The sequence below is a fragment of the Colobus angolensis genome, unplaced genomic scaffold (genome assembly GCF_000951035.1).
Source record: "Colobus angolensis palliatus isolate OR3802 unplaced genomic scaffold, Cang.pa_1.0 Scaffold213, whole genome shotgun sequence".
Lineage (NCBI taxonomy): Eukaryota > Metazoa > Chordata > Mammalia > Primates > Cercopithecidae > Colobus > Colobus angolensis.
The window spans coordinates 901,349-928,248 of record NW_012115300.1 but is presented as its reverse complement, the minus strand read 5'-3'; the positions used below and the strand labels follow the sequence as shown (position 1 = coordinate 928,248).

At 39.9% G+C, this 26,900-nt stretch overlaps 1 protein-coding gene across 3 annotated transcripts in view; it reads right to left on the bottom strand.

The window, feature by feature from the left end:
- The window catches only part of COL12A1 (collagen, type XII, alpha 1), a 120,905-nt gene extending 98,212 nt beyond the window's left edge, over nt 1-22,693 (bottom strand). For 2 of the 3 annotated variants that reach the window (XM_011942947.1, XM_011942946.1), the window contains exons 1-10: nt 22,419-22,693; nt 19,323-19,430; nt 11,397-11,513; nt 9,544-9,687; nt 9,035-9,094; nt 6,892-7,155; nt 6,557-6,721; nt 5,706-5,879; nt 1,214-1,504; nt 405-1,007 (exon numbers count right to left, since the gene is read on the bottom strand). In XM_011942947.1, coding sequence (XP_011798337.1) covers nt 405-1,007; nt 1,214-1,504; nt 5,706-5,879; nt 6,557-6,721; nt 6,892-7,155; nt 9,035-9,094; nt 9,544-9,687; nt 11,397-11,513; nt 19,323-19,395 — 1,891 coding nt within the window. In that variant the 5' untranslated portion in view covers nt 19,396-19,430; nt 22,419-22,693. The remainder of the gene's footprint in view (nt 1-404; nt 1,008-1,213; nt 1,505-5,705; nt 5,880-6,556; nt 6,722-6,891; nt 7,156-9,034; nt 9,095-9,543; nt 9,688-11,396; nt 11,514-19,322; nt 19,431-22,418) is intronic. The other variant, XM_011942948.1, reaches the window with a different exon arrangement.
- Nucleotides 22,694-26,900: the final 4,207 nt, after the last annotated feature.

The window sequence follows — 26,900 nt, the reverse complement described above, 5'->3', positions numbered from 1 at the left end:
ATAAAAAGAATCCAAAGGTGCAGGACTATATTCTCATCACCTTTGAGTTGAAGGACCCAGCTCAGTATCCAGCATATAGTGAACACCCCATACTTGGGACTTAGATTCTAAATGACACATACATATGACAAAACTTGTTCCTAAACCTGCTTGAGGATCTAGGAACAGAAATATCTCATGACTCTTATGAGTAAACGGCTTTTTCACCAACTAAAATATGATCCATATCCAGGAGAAAGTCATATCTCAGAGCTAAGTAAACTAAGTTCAATAGTTTTCAATAATGTAGAAAAGTTACTTTTTCTTGTCTATAAAAATAATTGAAGAAGCACATAATCTACAATTTTAGAAACCAAAATGCTTTGTTCAGGAAGAAATAACTTTTACTCTCAAAGTCTACTAACCTTTCTTCTTTATAGCTGCCAATTCTTGCTCAATTCTAAGGCAGATAGACTGTGTGAGTTCAAAAGATATCCTCTGAAAAGCATCAAAATCTTCCACTGTGAACACATGGGTCTCTGCGGGAGGAGAGGCAATAGCTTCTAATTCTGAGCGAACAGCATCCTTCACACCGACTGCGAAGATTTCAACATCTGAATTCCTTAGTTTTATCGCAGGATCTCTGAAAGCATCTGATGATTTCCCATCCGTGATAAGAATCATGACCTTTGGCACATTGCTTCTTGATCCCTTGCTAGGCACAAATATTTTCTCTCTGACATAAGTCATTGCTTTGCCAGTATTTGTAGATCCTCCTCTGTAAGGGAAGGTGTTTATTGCTTCAATTATATCTTCCACTTTGGTGAATTTTTTCAAACTGAACTCAGTATGAGGATCCCGGCTGTATTGGACAAGACTAATCTGGACCCTATTTGGTGAAATTTCAAAACTTTTTACAAGAACTTCCAAAAAGGCTCTAACTTTAACAAAGTTTGCAATCCCAATGCTATAGGAGCCATCAACCAAAAACACAATATCGGCTTTTATATCCACACCACGTGAGCATTCTGTAAAGAGAAAAAAAGTACATTAAACTTCAATACACATTCATCATTAAAATATACATAGCTAGCTTTCTTAGTAAGCATGCTTCTTAAAAAAAAAAAAAAAAACTACTGCAAATATTTCATTCAAAACTAAGTCCTAACAAGTAAGGCATTCTGTCAAACAGACCTTCACATATTCCAAACACATGATGCACACATTAACTCACCCACTTGTACTTTCATTGGCTGAGTCTTCTCCATTATTGAGATAGGTTCACTGGATGTCATTCCCTTCATGGCAGAAACACTGATCTGGTATTCTGTGTCTGCTGAGAGGTCACGAACACTGAGTGTGGTTGTCTGAGGCCCCACACTCAGAGCGTGCTGTCGGCTTCCTGCTGTCATTGGTGTGAGGATGACTTTGTAGCCAGTCACTGGACTAGGAGATGGATTCCAACTTAGCTTAACGTATTTTGAAGAGACTTCCATGGCAATCAAATTTGAAGGAGGCTCAACAACTAAAAAGTTACAAGCAGACAGTGATTAATAACAGCGAGATGTAACCTTATTAATTTGGTCTTTAGGTTTGGACCTTCAAATCTCCTTATTCAAATTAATCCTGAATACATTGAAAAGAGTTGCCCAATAACCTCCTCAGTCTCCAATTTCACATGTCCCTATCAAACCAAAAGTGGCTCGACACTTGGCTTTTAGTCAAATTGCTGAGAAGTTAATGGAATAAGAAAGTATTTGGAAGAAATTAATGTTGGCACACCTCAGGCCTAATTCTTCTCTGAAACTAAGATTTCCATTCTGGTTTTGGTATTCACTCATTGTCTTTATTCTCAAGTACCAAAGTAGGCACTTGATAAATATTTGTTAAATCAATGCTTCATTCAATTCTTTATGGAATTTTTCTCTCTTAATGACATCACAAAAGTGGAATCTTTAAAAGATGCTTTATAATATGCCGAGAAAGATAAAACATTTAGTAGTTCTTAAATGACAAGTTCTTATAATTTTAAACAATTTTATTTTCACTAGTTTCAGGGTAAGAAAAAAAGTTCAACTATGTTCACAGTGCCACCAAACAGAGGGGAAACAATGACTTATAACATGCATATTGACACACACATATCAATCCTCTAAAAAATGGTGATCCTTACTCAACATAGAGCATAGTCATGCATTTGACTGTTAATATAAAGTATTTTAATATATTTCAGACGATATCAAAATTCTGGATTTGTCAATGGAATCAACTTCCCAGAAGATATAGTTCTAATTTTTTACAAATCAACCTGCAAGAAGTGTGTGTGTAAAAAGGCCCAAATTTACACATCACCTCCTCAAAAGAAAAAATCAGATGTAGCACACAAAAATGATGTTTATACTGAATAGGCAAAAGCTGGAAGCGTTTCTCTTGAAAACCAGCACAAGATGAGGGTGCCCTCTCTCACCACTCCTGTTCAATATAGAATTGGAAGTTCTGGCCAGAGCAATCAAGCAAGAAAAAGAAATAAAAAGCAACAGAATATAAAGAAAGGAAGTCAAACTACCCCTGTTTGCAGATGACATAACCCCTCTAGAAAACTGCATAGTTTCAGCCCAAAAGCTTATTAAGCTGATAAACAACTTTAGCAGAGTCTCAGGATATAAAATCAATGTGCAAAAATTGCTAGCATTCCTATACACAACAACAGTCAAGCTGAGAGCCAAATCAGGAACGAACTCCCATTCACAGTGGGAGTTGTGAATAACAGAATAAAATACCTAGGAATACAGCCAACTAGTTAGGTGAAAGATCTCTACAAGAGGAACTACAAACCACTGCTCAAAGAAATCAGAGATGACAATGGAAAACATTCCATGCTCATAAACAGAAAGAACCAATATCATTAAAATGGCCATACTGCCAAAAGCAATCTAGAGATTGACCGCTATTCCTAATAAACTACCATTGAGATTCTTCACAGAACTGGAAACAAGTATTTTAAATTTCATATGGAACAAAAAAGAATCCGAATATCTGAGGCAATCCTAAGCAGAAAGAACAAAGCTGGGGGTGTAATGCTATCTGACTTCAAACTATATTACAGGGCTGTGGTAACCAAAACAGCATAGTACTGGTACAGAAACAGACACCTAGACCAATGGTACAGAATAGAGAATCCAGAAGTAAGACTGAACACCTACAAGCATCTGATCTTCAACAACCCTGACAAAAACAAGCAATGGGGAAAGGACTCCCTATTCAATAAATTGTGCCCAGATGACTGGTTAGCCATATGCAGAAGATTGAATCTGGACCCCTTCCTTACACCATATAAAAAAATTAACTCAAGATGGACTAAAGACTTAAATGTAAGACCCAAAACTGTAAAAATCCTGGAAAACAACAGACAATACCATTCAGGACATAGATTTCATGACAAAGATGCCAAAAGCAATTGCAATGAAAACAAAAATTGACAAATGGGATCTAATTAAACTAAAGAGTTTCTGCACAGCAAAACAAACTCAAAAGAAACTACCAACAGAGTAAACAGACAACATACAAAATGGGAGAAAACTTTTGCAAACTATGCATCCAACAAAGGTCTAATATCCAACATCTATAAGGAACATAAATTTACAAGAAAACAACACACAGCCCCATTAAAAAGTGGGCAAAGGACATAAACAGACACTTTTCAAAAGAAGACATCCATGTGGTCAACAATAATACAAAAAAAAGTTCAACATCACTGATTATTAGAGAAACGCAAATCAAAACCACAATAAGACACCATCTCACACCAGTCAGAATGGCTACTATTAAAAAGTCAAAAAATAACAAATGCTGGTGAGGTACTGGAGAAAAAGGAATGCCTATATACTGTTGGTAGGAGTGTAAATTAGTTCAACCATTGTGGAAGACAGTGCAGCAATTCCTCAAAGAACTAAGAACAGAAACACCATTTGACCCAGCAATCCCATTACTGGGTATACACCCAAGGAATATAAATCATCCTATTATAAAGATACATGCACACGTATATCCACTGCAGCACTACTCACAATATCAAAGACTTGGAATTAACACAAAACCCCATCAATGATAGACTGGATAAGGAAAATGTGGGACATGTATACCATGGAATACTATACAGCCATGAAAAAGAATAAGACCATGTCCTTTGCAGGGACATGGATTGAACTAGAGGCCATTATCCTTAGCCAACTAACACAGGAACAGAAAACCAAATATCACATGTTCTTGCTTATAACTGGGGGCTAAATGATGAGAACACATGAATACATAAAGAGAAACAACACACACATTGGGGCCTCTTGGAGGGTTGAAGGTAGGAGGAGGGAGAGTATCAGGAAAAATAACTAATAGGTACTAGGCTTAATACCTGGGTGATGAAATGATCTGTACAAGAAACCCCCCTGAAACAAGTTTATCTATGTAACAAACATGTACATGTACACCTGAACTTAAAAGTTTAAAAAATGAAAATAATTTTAAATATATATATATTTTAAAATTATATTTCAGTAAAAAGTAGTAGGAGGGAAGCCACAGAGATGCCACATGGAAATTTGGCCAAACCTGAGGGATACAGAGGCAGTACAGGCTAGTCCAGCAGAAGAGAGAAGCCTCAGGTTAGTCCAGCAGAAGAGAAAAGACACTAAAGAGAAATGTGAACACCTGTGATGCAGCCCCAGCGCCCCCTACACAGGGAAAGTTCCAACAGTGGCAGAAAAAAAGTTTGGCCTACCCTTGCATACATGCAACTACACCCCAGGAAGAATTAAACTGTTTAAAAGATTGAGTAAAGAGAAGTAATCAGAGAAAAGTGGAGGTGAATGAGATGGATTTTATAATAATACAAAGCAAAAAGGTTAGACATTAGACAGTAAAACAAAGGAAAAGATTGAGAGTCCATGAAGTAATGAGAAGTTTTGAGACAGAATTAGGACCAATGAACATTTTGACAAAATGTTCAGAAATTGGAGATTAAAGAGTTTGTACAATTGAAGATGTCACTATTTAGAATTTATGTTTAATCACTTAACGATTCTCAGGCTGAGAGGAGAACAATGATGGAAAAATATGAAGGTTTTAGGTTGTTATTTTTAGTGTTCAAAAGGATGCTTTTGAAATGTCTCTTCTTTCTCCCATGTATTTAGAAGTAACAACTAATAGAAATGGGAGAATTTTCTAATGGAAGGATCACATTGACTGACCTTTGAAATATTCTTAAAAGCTTTCAAAACATTACACAGAGCATAATGATAGAAAACCCTTGTTCTTAGCCAGTTAACAGAAACATTTTTATTATTTTAAGTTGCAAATGTCTTTCCAGCCCATCAACGTTTAAATCAGAGTGCAAGATAATTAAAGCAAGTACCATAATAGCATAATTAGACAGACATTCAATGTACACAAAAGAGTCTTAAACAAAAGAGTAAATCATAACTTGTCACTCCCAAAAAAATTTTTAAGAACTTTGCAATGATACATTTTATTGAATGTTCTACTGGAAGGAAAAACAATGCAAATGGTATCAACAAATTGAGTTGCTAAAAAACAATGCAAATGGAGTATACAATTGGAGAATCACTGGAAGAAACATTTAAGTATGTCTACTTCTAAGATAACTATAAAACTATAAATACTCAAACAATGGAAAAGACTAACACATGGGGAATACTACACAGTCTACTCACCTTCTTCTCCACTAACCAATTCACCAAGTTGTTCATCAACACCTGAGCACACCTGGGAGATGATCTCATTCTGAATATCCACAATTGCATCAAAGTTGGCCACATTGAAAACATGGTTCAGTGAAGGTGTGGAGGCAATTTGTTTGAGTTCTTTTGCATCTGCAGCTTTAATGCCTTTGAAACAAAAGGATAAGGACATATTGAAATGGGAAATGTGCCAATTGACTTGGAGGAGTTCTTCGTTTTCTCTGTCTTTCACAACTGAAGACATATTCAAATCGTTATTAAGTCATAAGCCAGATTGCTTTGCTTCATAACGAATGTGCAACTGTGCAGATGACAAAAACATTTTGTAATTTGGCATAGAGTGGCCAGCCAAAGAGGAAAACAAATGGTTAGTTAAACAGAGTGGGCTTTCATCCCAACCATACCATCACATGTCTTTGCCATCTGTAAAGATAATACTTTTTTCTTCCAGAGTCCTGAATAAGCTGGAGCCCTCTGAATTCTTCAAGTATTACATAATATAGGAAACACATAAAAAACACTTAATGATAATACAAGGAGGATCTTTATTAGAATCACTGGCCCAGCATTCTTTGAAAAGTAGAGAGCTGGCAAAGAATGTGAATACCACCTTCCTAAATACATATGCTAAGGGAGTTATATAAGGGAAATAGATAAGCAGAATTTTTACTTAAAGAGAATTTAAGTCTTTAATATTACACTATAAAAATGCAGTAAACACTTCTAATAGCATCTTTCCTTAAGGAATCAATATTTCATCTTCCTAAACATTAAGTACACTGCAGGAGTTGTAAAATGGAAATAATTAACTGAACTTAACCTACCCAAGGAGAAAACTTCAACTCCAACATTACGAAGCTCTCTTGCTGGAATTTCCACTTCATCCTGGGATTTTCCATCCGTAATAATAATTGCCACTTTAGGAAAGCCAACTCTTGCCCCAGCAGATTCCGTGAAAGTATTTTTAACTAAATAATCAATGGCATCCCCTAAAGGGAAAAGAAACATGTTCATTTACTCTGTACTACACAATTTTTCCAAAGTCAAAAACTATGCGAATAATGTCAAAAATATTTAATATGTACTAGGCAATGTGTCATTTCTTACTGAAACAGACATTTCATTTATTTTTAACTTTAAAGAAATCTGTAGAACATACCTGTCATTGTGTTGCCACCTTTATATGGAATTTTTTTTATTGCAGCAAGAAGCTCATCCCTTTGGTAGTACTGATTTAAGTTAAATTCAGTCCTGGTATCAGAGCTGTACTGAACAACTCCAACTCTTGTCTTCTCTTCCCCAATGTCAAAAGCAGACACAAGAGCAGCAATAAAGTCTAAAATGTACTTGAAATTATTTCTTCCCACACTCCAAGAGCCATCCACAAGGAAAACCAGATCAGTCCAGGCACTGACAGAGCATTCTGTAATACATTTGATATCTTTTTAAATGATGTTTTATTAAATCAGCTCATCAATACACGCTAACATTGCAAGAATGTCGGCTCCTTAAATCGTTCTGTTCATTAGAACATATTCACCGATTGTTCTTCACCCACATGCACAAACGAATATACAGTTTTACTAACAACACAGAGAAGCATTTTCAATTCCTTTATCAAGATGAATTCATGGAACTAGATGTCTTTAAATTGCTATATGAGACATTATACAAAAAGAGATACATAGATCTATAACCTGCTCTCCAGGGGCATAAAGTCCAAGTATTCGCGCTATCAACCTATCCATTTTTATAAACTATACCCTCACTCTTCTTTACAAGTACAAATTTTATAAAACATTTAGGAGTCACACAAAAGAAATACAAGCAAAGGGTTTTTATTCCTTGGTATTTATCAACAAATAAATACAAAATAATTGCTGTACCATTCAAGGAAGTGCAGTTGAGTTGAAGACCTAATTTGTTAAGATTCTATTGCACTTTTCAATATCATTATCTAAAGTTTGTATTAGGGTTAGTCTAGAGGGCTAAGGGAGCCTAACTGAGGTAAAAACAAGCATAAAATTATGCAAAATAGTCAAAATATCTAGTCCTAGTTATCAATATGTTTAAATTTGACAATTAAAACCTACTTTTAGTGAACAAAGAGGGTAAACAATTATTTTTATTCAAAAGTTAAAAATCCATGTGGTATTCTGAAATTATCAGAACACAATGATCAGCTTTTATAACTGAATATATTATCTTTCCTTCTCTCTATGGTAGAGGTCAGGTTGGTTTTATGAAAATCTGTATTTGTAATGCAATACCAAGTGAATTTTCTGAAGATGATTTTGTCCTTGCAGTCAGTTGGTAGGTAATAAAAGAAGTATTTGGCTAGGAAGAGAAGGAGAGGGTGCTGGAAAATTTTGCAAGCCAAATACAAGTTGTATTCTCAAATAAGTTTTGCACACTATTTAATAGGTCAGTTCAAGCCTATTAAAAAGTCAATACTTGGCATAATACTTCAATTTAAAATCAATACTAATTGTTGAAAATATTAGCATCTGAAATAATGATAAACAGTGGTCTGGAGGGAATATTTCCAGATAAAGAGACTTTTGTGTTTATAATCTTTTTATTGTCATTCTAGGTCATAAATGCAAGTTTTAGAAGGTGACAAAATTAGAAGTCCAAGAAATCCCCTAAGGATCTATCCCCATGAGTCAGACAAAGCAATATAAGACAAAAGGAGGCTAATAACTACAAGATCTAGACTAAATAAAATTGCTTTCATCTTATTACAAATGCACCAATTTATAAGAGGTGTGTTACAGAGACTCTGAAAAAGGTTACAACTTTTTCAACTAAGGCCATGTAAATAACCTAGAGAGGAGCATAACATACACATGGACTTAGAAAAGTATTTTCATGACAATTGTATTGCTTTGAACACTAGCTGAGGGCATCCTCTCATGTTCCAGCCTTGTATTTCTCATATATTCCTAAGTACCACCTACTGCTATCAGTTTGTCTTTGAGAAACGAGCTGAGTCCTAAAATATGCTTTGTTTTCACCTATTGCCAAAATCCTGCAGGAAAGGCTGAACACACATAATTTCAAACTCTCCCATTGAAAAGAATATCTAGTAAATAGAATGAAAAACTGGCTAGAATGTCAGAACTTGAGTTATAATGGCTTAGTTATACATTATTCTTACATTGTCTGTGCTCCTTCTAGATAAAGCTTATAGAAATTAATATAGGAGTAAGATCAATCTATGTATATAACTGGAACATTTGTTCTATCCTATATTTATCACTTCCATGAATCTAAGCAAAAATAGTATGAGAAACACTCACTTTGTATCTCAGTTTTTCCAGGTTTCTTCTCCACTGGCTTTGTCGAACTACCTGTTTGAACTAAGTTAAAACTTTATTATTACAAAAGGAAATGAACCCAAGCAGACATTCTCTTTAAAATAGAATAAATGTGTTATATTAGTTTTTGCTATTGTCTCTTAAAAGTATGGTCCTGCCCAGCTGGTCAGAGAATACTGCCAGATAATCATTCCCTTGCAAGTAAGTTATTTTAGTGACATTTTGAGATATTTCAAAAAGATATTCACATTGTTGTCCAGCAAAGTTTAACATTTTTAATGGTCTTCATTTATAACATTCCTGCTGTTTCCAGAGACCAGAGTTCTAAATCAGGAATGAATTATTCATGTCCACTAATAACTAGGATAACAGAAAAAATAGTTAGTACTGGTATAAATTAACTCTGTATCACAAGAGATTAAATCTGAAGTAGGAAAACCTTTCTGCAAAATAAAAAGGATATAAGTATTTTAATTTATATGTATGCTTACTTGTTAGTTGTCCTATAACTGGTACACTTTCTTCCACTTCATCATATGAAGTTATTGTCACCACATACTCTGTTTCAGGTACAAGTTCTGACAATAAAGTTTCAGTGGTACTAGCTGCAAGGGTAAATTCTTTAGTAGGCCCATCTGGAAATATAAAAAGGAAAAATCATTATTTTTTTTACTGCCTTCCAAAACTAAAATTTTGAATTTTAGAAATTTAATAAATGGACTGGTATTTCTTTTGTTACAATCATATTTAATACTTGTTTGAGAATTCAAGACTTTTCTAGTTTAAAGGTATACCAGAATATCGAACTAAAAATCTTTCATTGGTTTTGGAAACTAATGGGAGATAACAGTTTTATAAATACAAAGAAAAAGAATCTAATTTTAAATTATGCATTGGAGGACAGCAGAGAGAGAGAAATAAGAGATGAAAATAAACTCAAGGAAAACAAACCCCAGAGGTTAAGACCAACCCCTAGTAGGAAATCTGTGTAGAAGCAGTGCATATTCCATACTCAAATGGCTACATGCCTTAATTGGTAACATTGACCTCTGCATTGACTTAAGCAGGTATCAAATATTTCAAGGTCCAGTATATTAGGTGTTTACTTATATTTTGGCAATTATGTACTCCCTTCTAGATTCTGTTAATTCTCAATTCAATCAGGAAATACGGTGGTTCCTGGGAATTACATGCCTGATGATATTTTTAATTATATTGTTTTCGTCAAAATATAAATAATTAGGAAAGATAGCAGGTGCAACAGACCGCTGAAAAATGCTCTTGGTTTGCAGGTGGAATATGCAAAACCAACCAAGATCCCCAGAGGACATCAAGACACTCAGACTCTGCCAGGTTGGGTAGTCCCAGTGTCAGTTTTGGAATTGCTGGGTGTCCGTTATTCCCAACAGCTGGAAACTGTATGGACCCTGTTAGAACTGATTTTCTGCTTTGGAATGAATAAGTTAACTGCAAATATATTTGGGGAGAAAGATTCAAAGAGAAAAAAGTAAATTTTTGACTCCTTTTTAAGTTTTTAAATCATCTTTTTTAAAAAAGCTACATTCCTGGTAAATCAGTATGTAAAATCACTAGTATTTTTAAAGGCTAAAAGATAAATAAACACAGTTCTAGTAATAAGCTGTGTTGACATCTTCCATCTCTACTGTCAGCCAGTCAAGACTTCTTCTTACCATTTAGCCAATGTTAGTGGAAATGGTCATTTTCTCATTCCATTTTAGAACTAAAAATTAATCAATAGAGTTTGGTTCTCCACATTTTGGCAACATTATTAACACTAAAGACAATGCCTGAGAACAAGCAAAACAAGTTTTGTTTTCCAAGGATTCAGCCTAGTGTCTACAGAATCCACCTAGCCAAAGTAAATTCTTATCTGTCATCATGGTTGTTTACCATTATCACAGAATGATGTTTCCTGGATACTGAAATGTGTAGGACACTGGGTAAGGTGTAACAACTTACTTCATCAGCTGATACTTTAAATGCTGAAAAGATTAAGTAATTCAAGAAGAATGCCAAGGAACGAGGATTTGATTTTATAAGATCAAAGATTACTAACAATATTTTGATCAGGTAAAAATAGAGTGAAATTTTAATAAGAACAGCCTACCACAGCAAAACATGTTATACTCAATAACATTAAAATATAATAGTGGCTACTAGGCTGGAAATCTGAAACCTGAGTTCAGTAAATGTCTGGTGACATGGATCAAATCCCTCAGGCTTCCTAAAGCTCAGCTTCTTCATGATGAAATGGGAGAAGAGGTGGAGATTGAATTACATCATCTTGATGCTTCTGTCCTAAAACCCCCACCTCAAAACTTACCTGTTGTAGGGTCCACCGTTATTCTGTAACCCACAATTGGATCAACTGGTTTTGCCCATGACATATGAACAGTATTTTCATCTATAATTTTAAAATTCAAGTCTGAAGGTGGGTCAACTGCAAAAGAGAGAGTTTATATTATTAAGGTTTTCAATGTCACAAAATGGTCAATTTAATTAATAAAGAATTGTGTTAAGCAAAGCTTTCTAAAATTGTCTTTGCATAAATTTGTTTCCAACAAATATAAAAGATATGTTGTTGGATAATAAAACTAAAAGCTGACAAAACATCAGAGAGTATACATATTAGAGAAGACAGCACAAAACACTTTTGATTCTTGAGTTGCTAGGTCATTCAAGAATGGCCAGCAAAATCAAGCATAATAGAAACATATTTGGATACAAGTACATACAAGTACAATGAAATCACATATAATAACCACATATGCAAACAATTCACATAACAATTAAAGGAATTTCGATACATGCTGAGTGCATTTTGAACAAGCATGCTAAATCACAACCTGCTTACAACCAGAGAAGTTAATTCAAAACATTGACATAATACGTTTTTTCCCATAATATGGACAAGAATCAATGATGGTTTTGGTTCATTCTCTGCATTATTTGCCTTGTAATTATTCATTGTTATTTGATGAATCTCAATATGTAGCAGAGATGAAAAATATATTTTAATGAAAATGAGGAATCATGGGAAACAGTTATATCTGACAAGGAAATATACATTTAAATGTATATTCATATTCATAGGCAAGTATTCAAAAATAAGTGATGTTAATAATTTGTAGGCATATAAATAGTGATATTCAAAAGTTTATAAAACTAATATTCTGCCTGTTTACACCAGCTTGCTGAATGTTCCAGGGTGTAAACCAACACTATTATTTCCTTTGCAGCAGGTATACTCCATACTAGAAAGGGCATTTTAGATTAAAATGCCAGTATGGTCCTTTACAAAACAATGGTTAATTATGAAAAGACAACATCAATGTATATTTATGGACATTTATTTACAGAACTTAAAGAAAACAGTGAAGAAGGATCAGTGATCTGAAGACATGACTGCGCATAAAAATTTGGAAAAGTCAATGACAGGAATAACTGAAAAGTACAGAAAGAAATAGTTTACATACAAAACTGTACAGCATCATGCATGTGTCAATGAAATGTTGACTTGTTTTTAGTTTCCCACAATGAACAAAAGCCTCCATGTACAATAGTCATTACACAAAGACGTTTCCTAAATATTTTATAATGATATTCTCTCTACAATGTTCGTGCCTCATCATGCAGCATTGTACTGACTCACTGTCAGTGCATGGTTGATGAATTAAAAAGTATTACTCTTGAAACAGGTCAATGAATTAAGATGACTTTCAGCCACACTCTTCTTAAAATGTTTTAGTCTGAAAGTATTCCTTGTGAGTCAGAATTTTTGCATCTGTTTTGAGAGATTACAATTTCCTTTTAGGTTTTTCCAAAGGTCAATTAAAATACATAGTAGCTTTGAGACATGAGTCACAGAATTTAACTGGGGTTAAAGATTTATGTAATATTAATAACATGTTTTAATGGAAATAATTAAGCAAACATTTGCTTTAGTGGACTGCTGCCTCCAACTATAGGAGATGGCTTTTTATTTTTATTGGATACACTAGTATTGGAATGAATGTTATATTCTTACTATCCATACACAGGCAGTGAGATTAGACTATTAATCTACATGCATGGTTAATTACTCAACATTCTTCAGTCTTTAATCATATTTTGAGGTTTAGCTGTACTCATCACTTAGTATAGCATGCATGCAACAGATGTTAATAGGACAACGGGCATTAAGAATATCATTATAAAATATTGTTCCAATAGCAATGGCTCAGGACAAATTTAATGCAAAGGCAGACACAACTGGCCTGAGCATGCTTTTAAAAAAAAATCAGTACATGGAAAAACAGTACCACCAACCTTGGAAGGAAAATGACCTGAAGCAGCGGACATTAGGTTAAAACTGCTGAAGGGCAGCAGCGGCCCCCCTTGTTGATATCCAAATGACCAGGATTCCAGATAAACTGAAAAATTGACTGTGGGGAAAAGTCTTTAACATTTCAGAGGATCTTGAGGTGTTCATAGAAACTGTGGTATGTGGGAATCAAAGTAGGAAAGAATGGCCAACCCGCATGGGTACAACAGACAGCCTGCTTCACTTTTCTTCTGGCCAATTTTATTGCATGTACAGCTTTTCAGGCTTGCCGTTCTATTTGCACATTTGTTTGTTTTGTTTCATGAAAAAATAATAATAAAGCAGACATGAGTGTATGACCCATGTTAACATAAATCAATGCTAAAAAATGTACGTTATTAATTTGGAAATATTTTCTTTTACATAAAAATAATTCATAAACACCATCACATCATCACAGAGTCTAAGTGTTCCCTAAGACAATGCTGATAATGCTGATGCTAGAAATTTTCTTTTTTTTTTTGTTTTTGTTTGTTTGTTTGTTTTGAGACGGGGTTCTGCTCTTGTTGCCCAGGCTGGAGGAGTGCAGTGGTACAACCTTGGCTCACCACACCCTCAGCCTCCCGGGTTCAAGAGATTCCCCTGCCTCAGCCTCCTGAGTAGCTGGGATTACAGGCGAGCTCTACCATGCCTGGCTAATTTTGTATTTTTACTAGAGATGGGGTTTCTCCACGTTGGTCAGGCTGCTCTTGAAGTTCCAACCTCAGGTAATCCGCCCGCCTCAGCCTCCCACAGTGCTGGGATTATAGGCATGAGCCACCATTCCTAGCCCAGAAATTTTCAATTATGTACCAGCTGCATGTGGATTATAATTACAAAGAGCCATAGATGCATAGGATAAGAATCCGAACCAAGAGAAACAGAATGAAAATTACAAATAAATAACAATCTTACATATATTCATAAAACCTGAATACTGATAGTGAAGAGACTAAAATTTTAAGTATTTTTTACTCATAGTTTAATTTCATATTTACAAAATAATGTTTTTTGTTATCAAAATACTATGCTAAGAAAGGCTCATTCTGATGAGATTTTTGTTACATAAACTTTTGCTACATAAATCCTGTTACATAAACAGGATTTAGGACATTTTGGGAATGTTAATAATAGCTGACACTTACTGAGTGTCCTCTATAACAGGCAGAGAGCTGGTTACTGTGTTGCCACTTTTTTCCTTGTAAGAACCCAGTGATGGGCCTTATTATCCCTGCTTTACAGATAAATCAGTGAAATTCAGAGAGATTAACACAGCCAATAGGCAACAACACTTGGATTCCATGGTCTGACTACAAAAACATACAGTTTTCTACTGTACTAGACTAGATGCAAAGTAGAAGAAATAGTTCCATCAAAAATTAACTTTAGAAAACAATATTTATAAGTAGTTGCTTTTAAACCATTTATGCCTGAGGTTGCAATTTTTTGAATTTTTGTAATCAGACCTTGGCAACAACCTTGAGCAGTAGGATATAAATAACTGCCACATGCTTAGCATTCCAATAATGGAACACTAGACATAAATGGGTTTAATATATACATATTTTTAATATATACATATATTTGTAAATATAAACAATATTTATATGGAACTGATTTATATGTATACATGAGTAATTATATGTGTATATGTTATACATATTACATATTATTATACATATATACATAAATATGTGGTATTCAGTTATCTCCAATTCGGATATAGATGGAATTTGGTATATTAACTTTATACACTTGTTCAAGTATTTAAAACTAAAGTGTCCATCTTGATATATAACTTTTTGAAACATTTTTAATAAGGCACCCAAAAAGGGGCTATGTCCAAGAAATTACCAGCCACTGCAGAGATGAATGAAGACAAGGATGGATAGACAGGTGAGAAAATGGATGAGCAGGAGTAGAGGAGTGTAATAAGTATTGGTAAGTATATACAATGTGCTATAGATAAATCAAAGCTAAGAATACACTACTAAAATATCTTGATGAACTAGTAAGATCTTTAGTTTGATATCTGTGATAACAACACTGGAAAGGATACTACCTTAATAGTAGAAACTTTGACAAGTGTGCAATATGCGATGAGTTAACTATATCCTATAGGCATTAATTTATGTTTGCCAAGCAAAATTAGTATAAATTTAATGATCTTTGCCATGATATAGAAATTCATTTCATTTGAGTTTTCAAGGTACCATAAATAACCAGTTGAAAAGATAATATTTTAGAATAAGCTACAGATTATTTTGTACACATTATAAAATGTGTCCTCTCATTAAACTTTCTGGAATAACCAGTTGTTAAGCACAAAGAAAGCACAGTGTGACCAAACCAGCACTAACCTAGGACTAGAAGACTGGGGTCTTGTCTGTTTTTCATATCTAAGTAGGTGCATTAGTTGACCAAGTGATTCAGCCTCTCTGGGCCTCATTTTCTCATTTGGAAAATGAGAGTAGAATAGACGATCTCTATGTTAGCCTCTAGTTTGAAATTTCTGTTATAACACAAATTAGACATAGGATTATAGAAATATATACAAAGTAGTCTCTTAACCTAGACACAAGACAAAGCTATAGCCACAACTCACAGATGAATTGATAATATTCAATTGTTTATTATATATTATAAACTATAAATCAGACTAACCAAAATTAACACTCTGTTTTTCACAAAACCTGTGTTCATCTCTAATCCTAGATTAATTAGAAAAGTGTCCAATTCTCAGGGAATACTGGCCATTAACCTTTAAACACAAAGTGTTAAATTTTCTACAGGATAATTAACACACTGTATGATACATGAACCAAAAATAATTCATACATTCTAGGCCACTCAGATATGGCTGATAAAGTCTATGCAGTGATACAGTTGATAAAGTCTATACAGTGGCTAAAAATTATAAATACTGAAGTGAAAAAAATCATTTCCACTCTTATTTCTATAGGACAAGATAACATAGTATGAAAAATATAGCTCCTAATACAAATAAGCAGAAGAAAAACAAGACAAAAATATTACCACTATAAAAAGGAAGAAATGCAAAAAGTGAATGCCAAAACATTTTAATTAATGTTTTCAAAAAGGTATTGGGTTTTTAATATACAAAACATCGAGGTCATAGAAAATGGTGATAAAATAGTATGAATGTAAGAGTGCAAGTGTGAGTCATGAAAGAAAAAGAAACGTAACCGTGGCTACTTTGGGACTCAGATTGAAATGGCATGGTACCAAATAAAGTCCCAAGTTGAAATTTTGAAATGCCCCCAACAGAAATATTTCAAAGAAATTCTGGTCCCAGCCCAGTGTCCCCAGAAAGGCTTTGGACACAAATTTTGTTAGTCTTTCAAAGGCTCCTAGCACCACTTAGGAGTCAACACCAGAGCTGTGCTGTCCAGCACAGGAGCAACCAGACATGTGGGGCTATCAAGCTCTTGAAATGTGGCCAGTACAAAATAAACAGTGTTGCCTGTAATCCCAGACTTTGGGAGGCTGAGGCAGGTGGATCGATTGAGGCCAGAGGTTCAAGACCAGCCTGGCCAACATGGTGAAACCCCATCTCTACTAAAAATACAAAAATTAGCCAAGCATGGTGGCAAACCCCTGTAGTACCAGCTACTCAGGAGGTTAAGGCATGGGAATCACTTGAACCCAGGAGGCAAAGTCTGCAGTGAGCCGAGATCAAGCCACTACACTCCAGCCTGGGCAACAGAGCGAGACTCTGTTTCAGGAAAAATAAAAATAATTTAAAGAATAAACTGCACTGCAAGTATAAAATACACACCCAATTGTCAAAGACATAGTACAAAAAAAGTCAAATATCTCACTAATAATTTTCATATGGAATCCATGATGAAATAATTTAGGTTAAATAAAATACATTATAAAATTTAATTTATCCTATTTCTTTTTCCATTTGGAATGTGGCTACCAGAAAAAAAAAAAAATGTAGGTTACATATGTGACTTATATTTGTGGCTCATACCATATTTCTATTTGACCATGCCAAACTAGAGAATAAGGCCAAAACATGAATCCTATTAAAATACAATTATTAAATACTAACTTAAGGAGATGGGATACAAGAAAAGACACAGTTTAAGAAAGCAAAAAAAGAGCTGTACCATATGGAAATAAATACAAATTTAAAAGATAAAATATAATATGGGAATAATCAGAAACGTAGATAGTAAGCTGTTCTTTTTAACCGCACTTTGCTAACCAGCTAATATCTAATTCCGAATCAATTTTTTCCACTTACATCATTTCCAGCCTAATTCTTTTTCTAAGAATTCTCAACTCTTTCTGATTTTCAAATAACTATTTTCTTAATGAGCAATAAATGGGCCACTTCAGTGAATTATCTAAAAATATCTGTAGTAGGGCCTCCAGAAGTTCCTCAAATAAAATTCCTTCCTAACAACGACATAGAAAGGAACATTCAAAGCAACCTCATCTTAATATTACTTCACAGAGGTCCCTCTGAAAAGACTCTACATTCATAAAATATTTATCAGCTAAGAAAAGTCAGCACGTTTCTGTCACTTTTCTAAACATGCCATACATTTTGGAAACACTCTGCTTCCCCTAATCTTTTTTTTTTTTTTTAACCTGTAGTCTCGAAGTAGAAAATCAAACACTATAGAAACCTTGAAAATCTCGGCATAATCATGCAAACAACTATACCTTCTCACAGCCTCTAAAAAAGCACAATTCAACCCAGAACTTCCACAGCTGTCACTTGCAGAAGTGTTTTTTTTTTTCTCCCTTAACTTCATCAAGGGTATTTCTTTATTGGGGAAAAAAAAAAAAAAGATATCTTTCATGACATTACCCCATTTACCTTGCAGAATAAGAAAACTAATTTTTCAGGTCTCCAATGACAACTGAGGGACCACAGAAGTCGCCATGGGGTTGACATATAGAACTGGCTTGTTTAATGAACACTGAGAAATTAAGACATTAAGTGCACACAACAAATAAAATTGGGTGGGACATCTAACAAAAGCCCTCCATTTTCTAGAGGAGGAACCACAGGGCGCCGTTTTGGAAACCCATCTCAGAGCGCCCCACCGCCTCCGCGGGGAGGTCAGACGCACCGGGCTCTCCCAGAGGGAGGCACAAGGAGCAAAGGCAAGACACTGGAGGTGGTGCCCAGCAACTCCGGTGCGCGCTCGCTTCCCAGGCTGGAAACCTTGGCCCAGGCTCAACCTGTCTGAGCTGGGGCAGTCCAGGCCACACGCCTTGGAGCCCTGCGAACCAAACAGGGACAGCCGCGACCCTAGGTCAGGCGAACACCCGGGGTCCCGGATCTCCGCTTGCCAGCCATCATCCCCCAGGGCGCTTGGCTGCTGGCTCATCTGCCCGCACTATCCGCCCCGCCGACTGAGCTCCCCACAAAGCACACAGAGGCGCAGAGCCAGCGCTGTTGGAGTCTTTTATTGTGTTCTGTCACCGAGGTCGCAGCCCCGAGACAGGTGGTTGGTTACTAGCCAAGCGAGCGAGTGCGCCCGCTCTTCGGGGCTCCTGGGTGCCACCCGGAGGTGTCCTGTTGGTTGAGATGATTAGAGCCGTCGCCCCCTCTCGGGCGGCTGGTCCTCTCATTAGGCGGCAATGCAGGTGGCAGTGTGGACAGCACACCGCAGAGACAAGTTCAAGAAGACCACACAGCACTGTATGAAATACATTAAGCAGAATACAAAAGAGCTGGACCTGAGAGCTGGGAAATGGACAAACCTCAGGAGAAAGGGGCGTTTCTCTGGAGGAGAGAAATCACCGGAGAGAGCACGAAGCGCAGGGAAAACAGAGCAAGCAATAGAAGCAAGAAAGATGTGCTTTTTCCTTTCTCGAATTTTGCATTGTCACTCGGAGAAGGGGAAGGGAGCCTTTTACCTTCTGCCTCAATGGAAGACAGGAGCAGGGCCGCGCCCAGGGCGGCAAGCACTGGGGGAAGCCTGGTCCGCATCCTCGGCCTCCGAGCTTACAGCGGCATGAAGAGCTCTGCGGGAGGAAGCAGTAACCGCATCAAAACTGGATCTGGGCAGGCCTTGAACCAGGTTAGAACTGGAGCCTGGACCTAGTCCAGAACCCGACCAGATCTGCCTTAATAACCACAAGGCCTACTCCAGCACATAATGGGCCTATTGTGAAGCAGTGGAAGTCAAGTTCCTCTACAGAAGTTTAATCATGGCCCTAGGAGGAAGTTCAAGTTTAAAAAGGGTCCTGTTCTCCTGGAGACTGGTCCTGCTTAGCATCCTGGGTGAAGCTGGAGACTGGTCCTGCTTAGCATCCCGGGTGAAGGCCTTACCAGCCCCCACATGACTTCATCCTGCCTGGGTAATGGCTAATTCAGAGGTCATTTTATCCTTCACTCAACTAAATATCTCTTCCAGCTGGGGATTTTATTTGGCTGCTTTTTCCTAGCTGCTGAACTTTTTAGGTAACTGTACTTTAGTGGTCTCAGGGTAATTTGGAAAAGTATAATAAACCTTTTTAATTCTCTTTTTTCTTCATGTTGTTCTGCTTTCAAATATGTAGCTCTTTAAGATCTGAAATGGATTATACAGAAAAATGTAAGGCCCAGCTAAAACCTGACCCTCCTGCTAACTGTGTTGTTTTCACATCTGATAAATCTTTTACCTGAGATGAGGGAAAAACAACTCCAAAATACATAATAACAAAAAAGGACAGCAAAATGGAAGAAGCAAGACACCTTTGTCTGTTTTTCCAAGGTGTTTTTAAATAAAAATTATCAACAATAATCTTTGTATTTAACTATTTAAGCTGGAAGATTATAAGCATATATGCCCCAGAGGAGAATATGTTCTGTTCTGATTTTTTCTAATTTTGTAATTACATTATTAATTCCTTAAAGAATCTTATTCATCTTTGTGGTTTCCCAGCACACAGTAGGTACTTAACCCATGTCTACAGAATGGAATCTCCCAAAACAGTCTAAGGTTCAACCCAAAGGCAAAAGCTACTAGCAAGGAACTGAACTGGGAAGCTGCCAGTGGCAAAACATAAAAAGAATTGAGTCTGAGGTACATAAATTATAAGCCAACAGCCTAGGCCTCAGGAAAAATGGAGGGGGATAGGAGACTGTCCTGCAATGGGAATACAAAAATGAGCCAAAGGTCGAGGCCTCTTTGAGAAAAGAAACTGACAATCTCCAACGATGACTTTCCAAATTACTGGCACAAAGCATGAGGGCAGCTTTCCTCAGCCTGTGTGTAAACTGTATTTTAAATGTCTGGTGAGCAGGCGTGCCAAATTGCCTAGAGCTCCTTTTTATGAAGCCGAGATTAAAATTTTGGCACTGCCCTAGGTATCTAAGGGGTCTAGCAATTTCTTTCTTCCTAATTAACAACTGTTTGACATTTCTAACCCTCTTCGACATCAGTGAAAAGCAAGAGGTGAGACTGGCCCATTGTTCCAATCTTCTGGCCTTAACTTTGGTATAATAATTTCCAACTCAGTTGGCAGTCGTGCTTGCGAAAAGTTAAAGGCGAACAATCGACCCACCGAAAAGCTGTGAGCAGATTTTTTTTTGTTTTTAATAGCTGAACTCAACAAAAACCTGAGTGGAAACACTTTTGCTGGGTCTCGATCGCCACCTTTCGGTTTCCCGACTTAGAAGCAAGAATGAATCATCTCGCGCCGGGATACCGAAACGCAGTTAGAGCTCAGCCAGCCAGCCAAGCATCCCGTCCATATGTTTTAAAAAAGAAAACGCTTTCTCTCCTTTTTAGCCAAAACATTCATTTCAATGCTTAGCAACACTTCATTGAACATTCTCAGACATAAATATCTGAAAGCGGCCGCCCCTACGTGGCAGCGAGGATCCCCTCACTTCACCCTCATGAATAAAAATGAGTTCATTGGGATGGGAGTTGGGGCTAAGTGGACTCGTCCCCTTCTGCCAACTCGTCCCCTCCCAATTCCCCGCTGGAAGAACCCAACTCCTTAACTCCCGCGTCAAGTTAAAAAGAAAATCTCTCACACACACACACCGCGTGCGCGTCGCCTACCTCCTCTTCCACCCACCACGACCTTGGCATTAGCCAAAGGAGAGCTTAGAGTTTACTTCCTTTCCTGTCCCATCCTTCCCCAGCATTCATTAGAAGACTACCGAGTCCGGGTCGAGAGTCTCCCTGGCTCAGAGTCCCAAGGAGCCCTGAACTGGTCACTGGAGGGCTCCCGAGGACGCCCTGTTGGAGGTACCTGTTCCGCTCGGTGAACCAGTCGGGCGCCCCACGCTTTCTGATCCCCACAAGTTTAATATTTGACTGGCAAAACGCCGCAGAGATCTCACAGACCCCGAATAGGGCCTCCACCAATGCACAGGGAGGGAGTTGGAAAGGGGCTTTCTCCCGGAGCTGGGGAAAGTCCGCCAAGAATGAGTACCCTAGTGAGGGCCTAACCCTCCATCTCGGATGCGCTGAAAGGTAGGGGAGGAAAGGAGCCAGAACACTCCACTAGGAATCTGTCTCAAGATGCCACACACACCCGTGCAGCCTGGACGAGCTGCAGAGCACTCAGCGGGCCCTCCAAAGAATTCCGCACCGTGCGTCATCAAAATACCTTCCCAGCGCCCCCGCCGCAAGCCTGCCCTCCCCGACAAAGCCACAGCCGCGAGATAACTAGGGCCCTGCCGCCCCAGAACCCGGTGCGCCCTCCATTGAAATCGACAGCCTCCACAGATGAAACTCCTCTAGAAACGGAAACACTGAACGGGATGCTTCGCGCGCACAAAACCTTGCTCAGCTCTTAAGAAAAGCAACATTCCCCTCTCCCTCAAAAACCCCCCAAAAATCACAAAATCCCAGGATACAAGGCAAAGCTCAAGCCCATGTACACTATTACAAGTCCAAACTGTCCTCGCCCAGGATTGTTCACCGCTCCAGGCAAGGTGCAAGCTAGACGCCGTTTCCCGAGTTGTCTGTAGGAATGATGGGGTAGGGGAAAGGGGACAGAAACCGGGCTGACCTGAGGCGGCGGCGACAGGGTGAGGTAGAGGCAGCGACAGCGGCTTCCTGGCGTCGGAGAAGCTGGTGCTCGGTGTGGCCCCCACACGCCCCGGCGATAGGCGCTGCGCTCCAGGAGCACCTAGCGGCCGCCGAGGCGTGGGCAGCGGCGGGGAAGTCCAGGAGGAGGAGGAGAATCCCAGGAGGAGAGGCGGGCGCGGCAGGACGAGTGGAGACCGCCTGAGCCAGCAGCTGCCGGCGCGCGGACGCGTCTGGGGCGGTTCGCCTTCGCCAAGTGAGAAGAGATTCCGCGCCGCGGGCTACTTAATAGAGGGCTGTTCCCAGCTCTCAGTTTACTCGGTTACGAAACGCCTGAGAAGGTGGACGGCTGCCACGGGGTGATGTATGCTCCTCCGGCGGTGAAGGAGGTCTACTTTTGGGAACGTGTGCATACTTTGAGCATTCCTTCGGCGTGAGGTGGCGATCGCCGTAGTAGCAGTGCCCCGCCGGGGGGCGGGGAGGAGGAGGGAGCAGAGAGGGGGACAGCCGCAGCCGGGTTCCCTGCCAAGGGAAGCCGCGTACTCCGCCACTTGGGGCGGACTGGGAAGCTCGGGTTTCCCTATCCCTGCGATTTCTTTAATGAATTTTTCTAAATTAAGAACAATGGGAAGGGGAGCGACTCCCATATTCAGAAATGCAAGGATGCGTAACCCATTCACCCCCGCTCCTGCCGATCTCCATCCTTCATCATCACCACCTCCACCTTCCTCCCCCTCTGTCCTGGGTGCACTTAAAACCGATTTACAGGATTTCCATTAACTAACTGTCTGTACATGCGGCGCGCCTTCTGTCTTTCTCAATCTCCAAGCGCGATTGGAAACCCGGACAGCCGCCCGCGCGGGGCTCAGTGATGGGATGGCTTTCCCAGTCCTCTTTCACTCGCCTGGTGCTTCAGGACGGAACTGGGAGGCTTACGTTGAGCCAAAAGAGGGGGAGAGGAAAGCTATGAAACCCAGGGGTCCTCAGAATAGGAAGCCGCTCAGTAACAAGTTCCATCCGCTGCAGAAACTTCTCACCCGGACCAGAGCGAAACCTGGCCCCGAGAGGAGGCTTCGGACTGAAAGCTCTGCCCTTAAAACCTCTCGGGGTCAAAGGGGCGAAGAGGAGTAAGTTTGAAACCCCAAAGCACCCCTCCACACACAATACTGGAGAAGCCAAATGGGGACTGATATTCTGCCAACACCGTCGCCTCTTCTTAACAGCCTCCTCCATCCTGGCATCCTACCCCTTGTTCCTGGGCAGGAGTCTGGTACTCAGGGTTGCCAGTTTGTACAAGGCGCACGGGAGGAAGCTTCAAGCACTCACACCAAGAAATCAGAAAAATGCTACTGGAGAGATTCTGATTATAACGTCTGACCTCAGTATAGGCCCTGCACCGTTTTGGCCTCTTGAAGCCCAAGGGTTACTCCCGTGGCTGGCGGGGAGAGGGGGCTGGGGGAGCGTTGAACAACAAAGGAACAGGGTGGAGCGCAAGGGAACAGAGGAGCTGCTTCTCTGGAACTGACCGCCCGCCATAGTAGAAACGGAGGGCATGGCCCCAATGTAAACCTCTCTTCCCTATTGGCTCTGACGTCTGCAAATTTGGCCTTCCCTCTCCACTAGGCGCGATAGCCTCCAAACTTGCCTTTCGAATGATAAGAACTTGTAGGGAGCTCCCCTTTCTGCACATCTCCCCACACACAGGCTGCCCTCAGCAGGAGCCGGCGAAAGCAACAGAGAAGACAAGAGGGAGACAATGAAGACAAATAGGAATCGCCGCCTCTGCACATTCCCCAAGCACACAGCCCACTCGAAGTCCAGCTGGGCAGCTCGCACAAAGAGCCTACACAGTGCACAAGCTTTTCCCCCTTCAAAGCCTCACAACCAGGGTGTCTGACAAACCCCTAGTGAGTGAGCGCGTCCCAGGGATGGAACACCCGACCTTCTCAACGCTGCGCCCAGTCAGGCTTGCAGCCACATTGCCCTGGTATCACTGAGCCCCGAATTTGTGGACAGCTGGCGTCTGCACCAAAGCTAGCCCTTCACTCGCCTCCCCACCCAACGCGCAAAGGGCAGGGAGCCCAGTCCAACCAGGCTTACAGACCGCGCGTGGACTAGTGGCAGCCGCAAAGACGGAGCCCGAGAGCAGAGAAGTCCCTCAGGCCGCCAAGCGGGCACCCAGTAGGAGTGCGCCCTTGGCCTGCTCCGCCAGGGAAGCCCCCCGGACGACGACACCCCGTCCAGAAAGGAAAAGGGAAAACTACTGCTTTGCACGCCAGCGCAAGCTGGCTGGTGTTTGCATTTTGGCCCAGATGTTTGTCCTCTCTCTCTCCTTCTCTCTCTCTCTCTCTCTCTCTCTCTCTCTCTCTCTTTGTGTGTGTGTGTGTCTCTGTGTGTGTGTGTGTGTGTGAGAGAGAGAGAGAGAGAGAAAGAGAGAGAGAGATGGCGGTGTTGTTGACTGAGGAGCGTGTAACTCTGAATGTTGATTTTTTGTTGTTGTTTAAAAGAGAACTTTTGTTGATTTGGCTCCGAGCTGCCAATGCATCTCTCAACCCCGGAGTTGCGCAGTCAACCTCCGGGGATCCAAATACAGTCACGGGCTTCCCTTTCCTGTAGCAGGAGGCGGCAGACTGGGTGGAAAAGCCATCTGTCCCCGAGGGCGCGCACATTGCCCTCTCCAGCCAAGAGCAGCTTACTGGGGACCCGCGTGGGCATCTTCCCTTGCTCGAGGCATTCTTGTTCACATACTTGGATTTAATGTATCTGAAAACAGTTGCTGCAAAGGAGTGTAGGTAACACAAACCACCACCTGCAAACGTCCTCTCTAGCTCAACAAAAAGGATCCTTACGCAAAACTTTCAGAGTAGGATGAGAGGAACAGGAAGGAGAGGACTCCTGGTTTGGAGACCACACAGACTCCTCCAGAAACTAATTCAAATACACTCATTCCCCAGGGACACGAGTGCAATTCAAATGTGTACAAAGAGGCACTCCGGGGGCCTCCCAGCGTGACGTTGGCTGTTGGTCCCCTGGGGCCTTTACGCTAGACTCCCAGTATAATAAACGGTAAAGAACGGGTAACCCTCTTCCATCCTTCCCCTTTCAATGGTGCATCCAGACCCTAACACCCTTTGGAATCCGTTGATGATATTTATTGACTGGGGAATAGCTGGTTGGATTTATTCCGTTTGGTTGCTCTCTGTGGCTTTTATTCCTCTAGCGATATCACGTGACCTGCCTCCTTCGCGCTTCCTCTGTTCAGCTCCCACCTCTTCACCCTCTGAGTCCTGGGCTCCCGGCGGGTCCGACACTCAGATTTCTTGTCCGACAGCGCAATCTAGTGGTCAGCACTAACCCTGGCGTGGGAGGTTAAAGTTACAGAGAACGTGGAGCTGGAAGTTGTTGACAGGTTTACAAGTCTTGGGGTGAGTTTTTATAAAAAGTCTCATTCATGTATTTGATTCTCAGGGCTGAGAGGCGGCAGGTTGGGAGAACGAGTGGGGAGAAGGGCATCAACTTTCTTCATGCCGTTTAATTAACTGCCTACAGAAATTCTTGCCCCAAGGTTTCTAAGCTCTGCTCAAGTTTCTTCAAAGAAAGGGTGAGTTTACAAAGGAAGAGATACTGATTTCAGGAAGAAGTTAATATTACAGAGCGCCCTTAACTTCTGTAATCTTAACTTCTTCAAAGGCATTGGGGGCCTCTTCACTGATTTGTTTGAGGTCAACCTAGCTGGCATTCCTGGCAACAGGTTAGACAGTTTCTAGAACACTTCCGTTGCAGGTTCTGGCTGATTTGTGCAGAAGGAAGGGGAAATCTCGTCTGAACGTGAACTATTTGCCTATCTCTTAAGGCTGGTCCCAGTGTGAGTTGTGAGGGTCTTGAGTGAAGAAAGCTCTCACAAGCCGCTTGGAATAAAAGGGTGAGCACTACCTGCTCTGATTCTCAGAAGTCGAGAGACGGCCTGACCAGCAAGAGTCAAAAACTGTGTGTCTGAATCCTCTTCTTTCCACCCCTGTGTGCAAGTCAAATCAACATACATTTAATGAGTACCGTCTATTTACAGTGCCAAGCTCAGAGCAGCTGACATAAAGACAAGTAAGACAAGGCCTTGCTGTCAAAACTCTGTTAAGTAACAGCCGGGACACCTGAAGCAACTTCACGTATGTGGCCTATTTAAACCTCCCAAGATCGTGCGCTCAGAATGTTGTAACATTAAAAATGAGAAGCCATAGACAACCACCCTCTCTGCACTAGCAAAGCTTAGGAATCCTGAGACCAAACCATCCTGAAAGGAAGGAAGGGGACGTGCTGCATTCTTGCCTCTTTGACAAGTTCTGCTTCTTTACAAAGGACTTTGCAAGTACTTCACCCAGACCATCTCACCTGTACTGAAATAACCACCCCTACTAGCAAATGAGCAACTTTGGAGCAGAAAGCAGAAACTGCATCATATTTCGCTTAC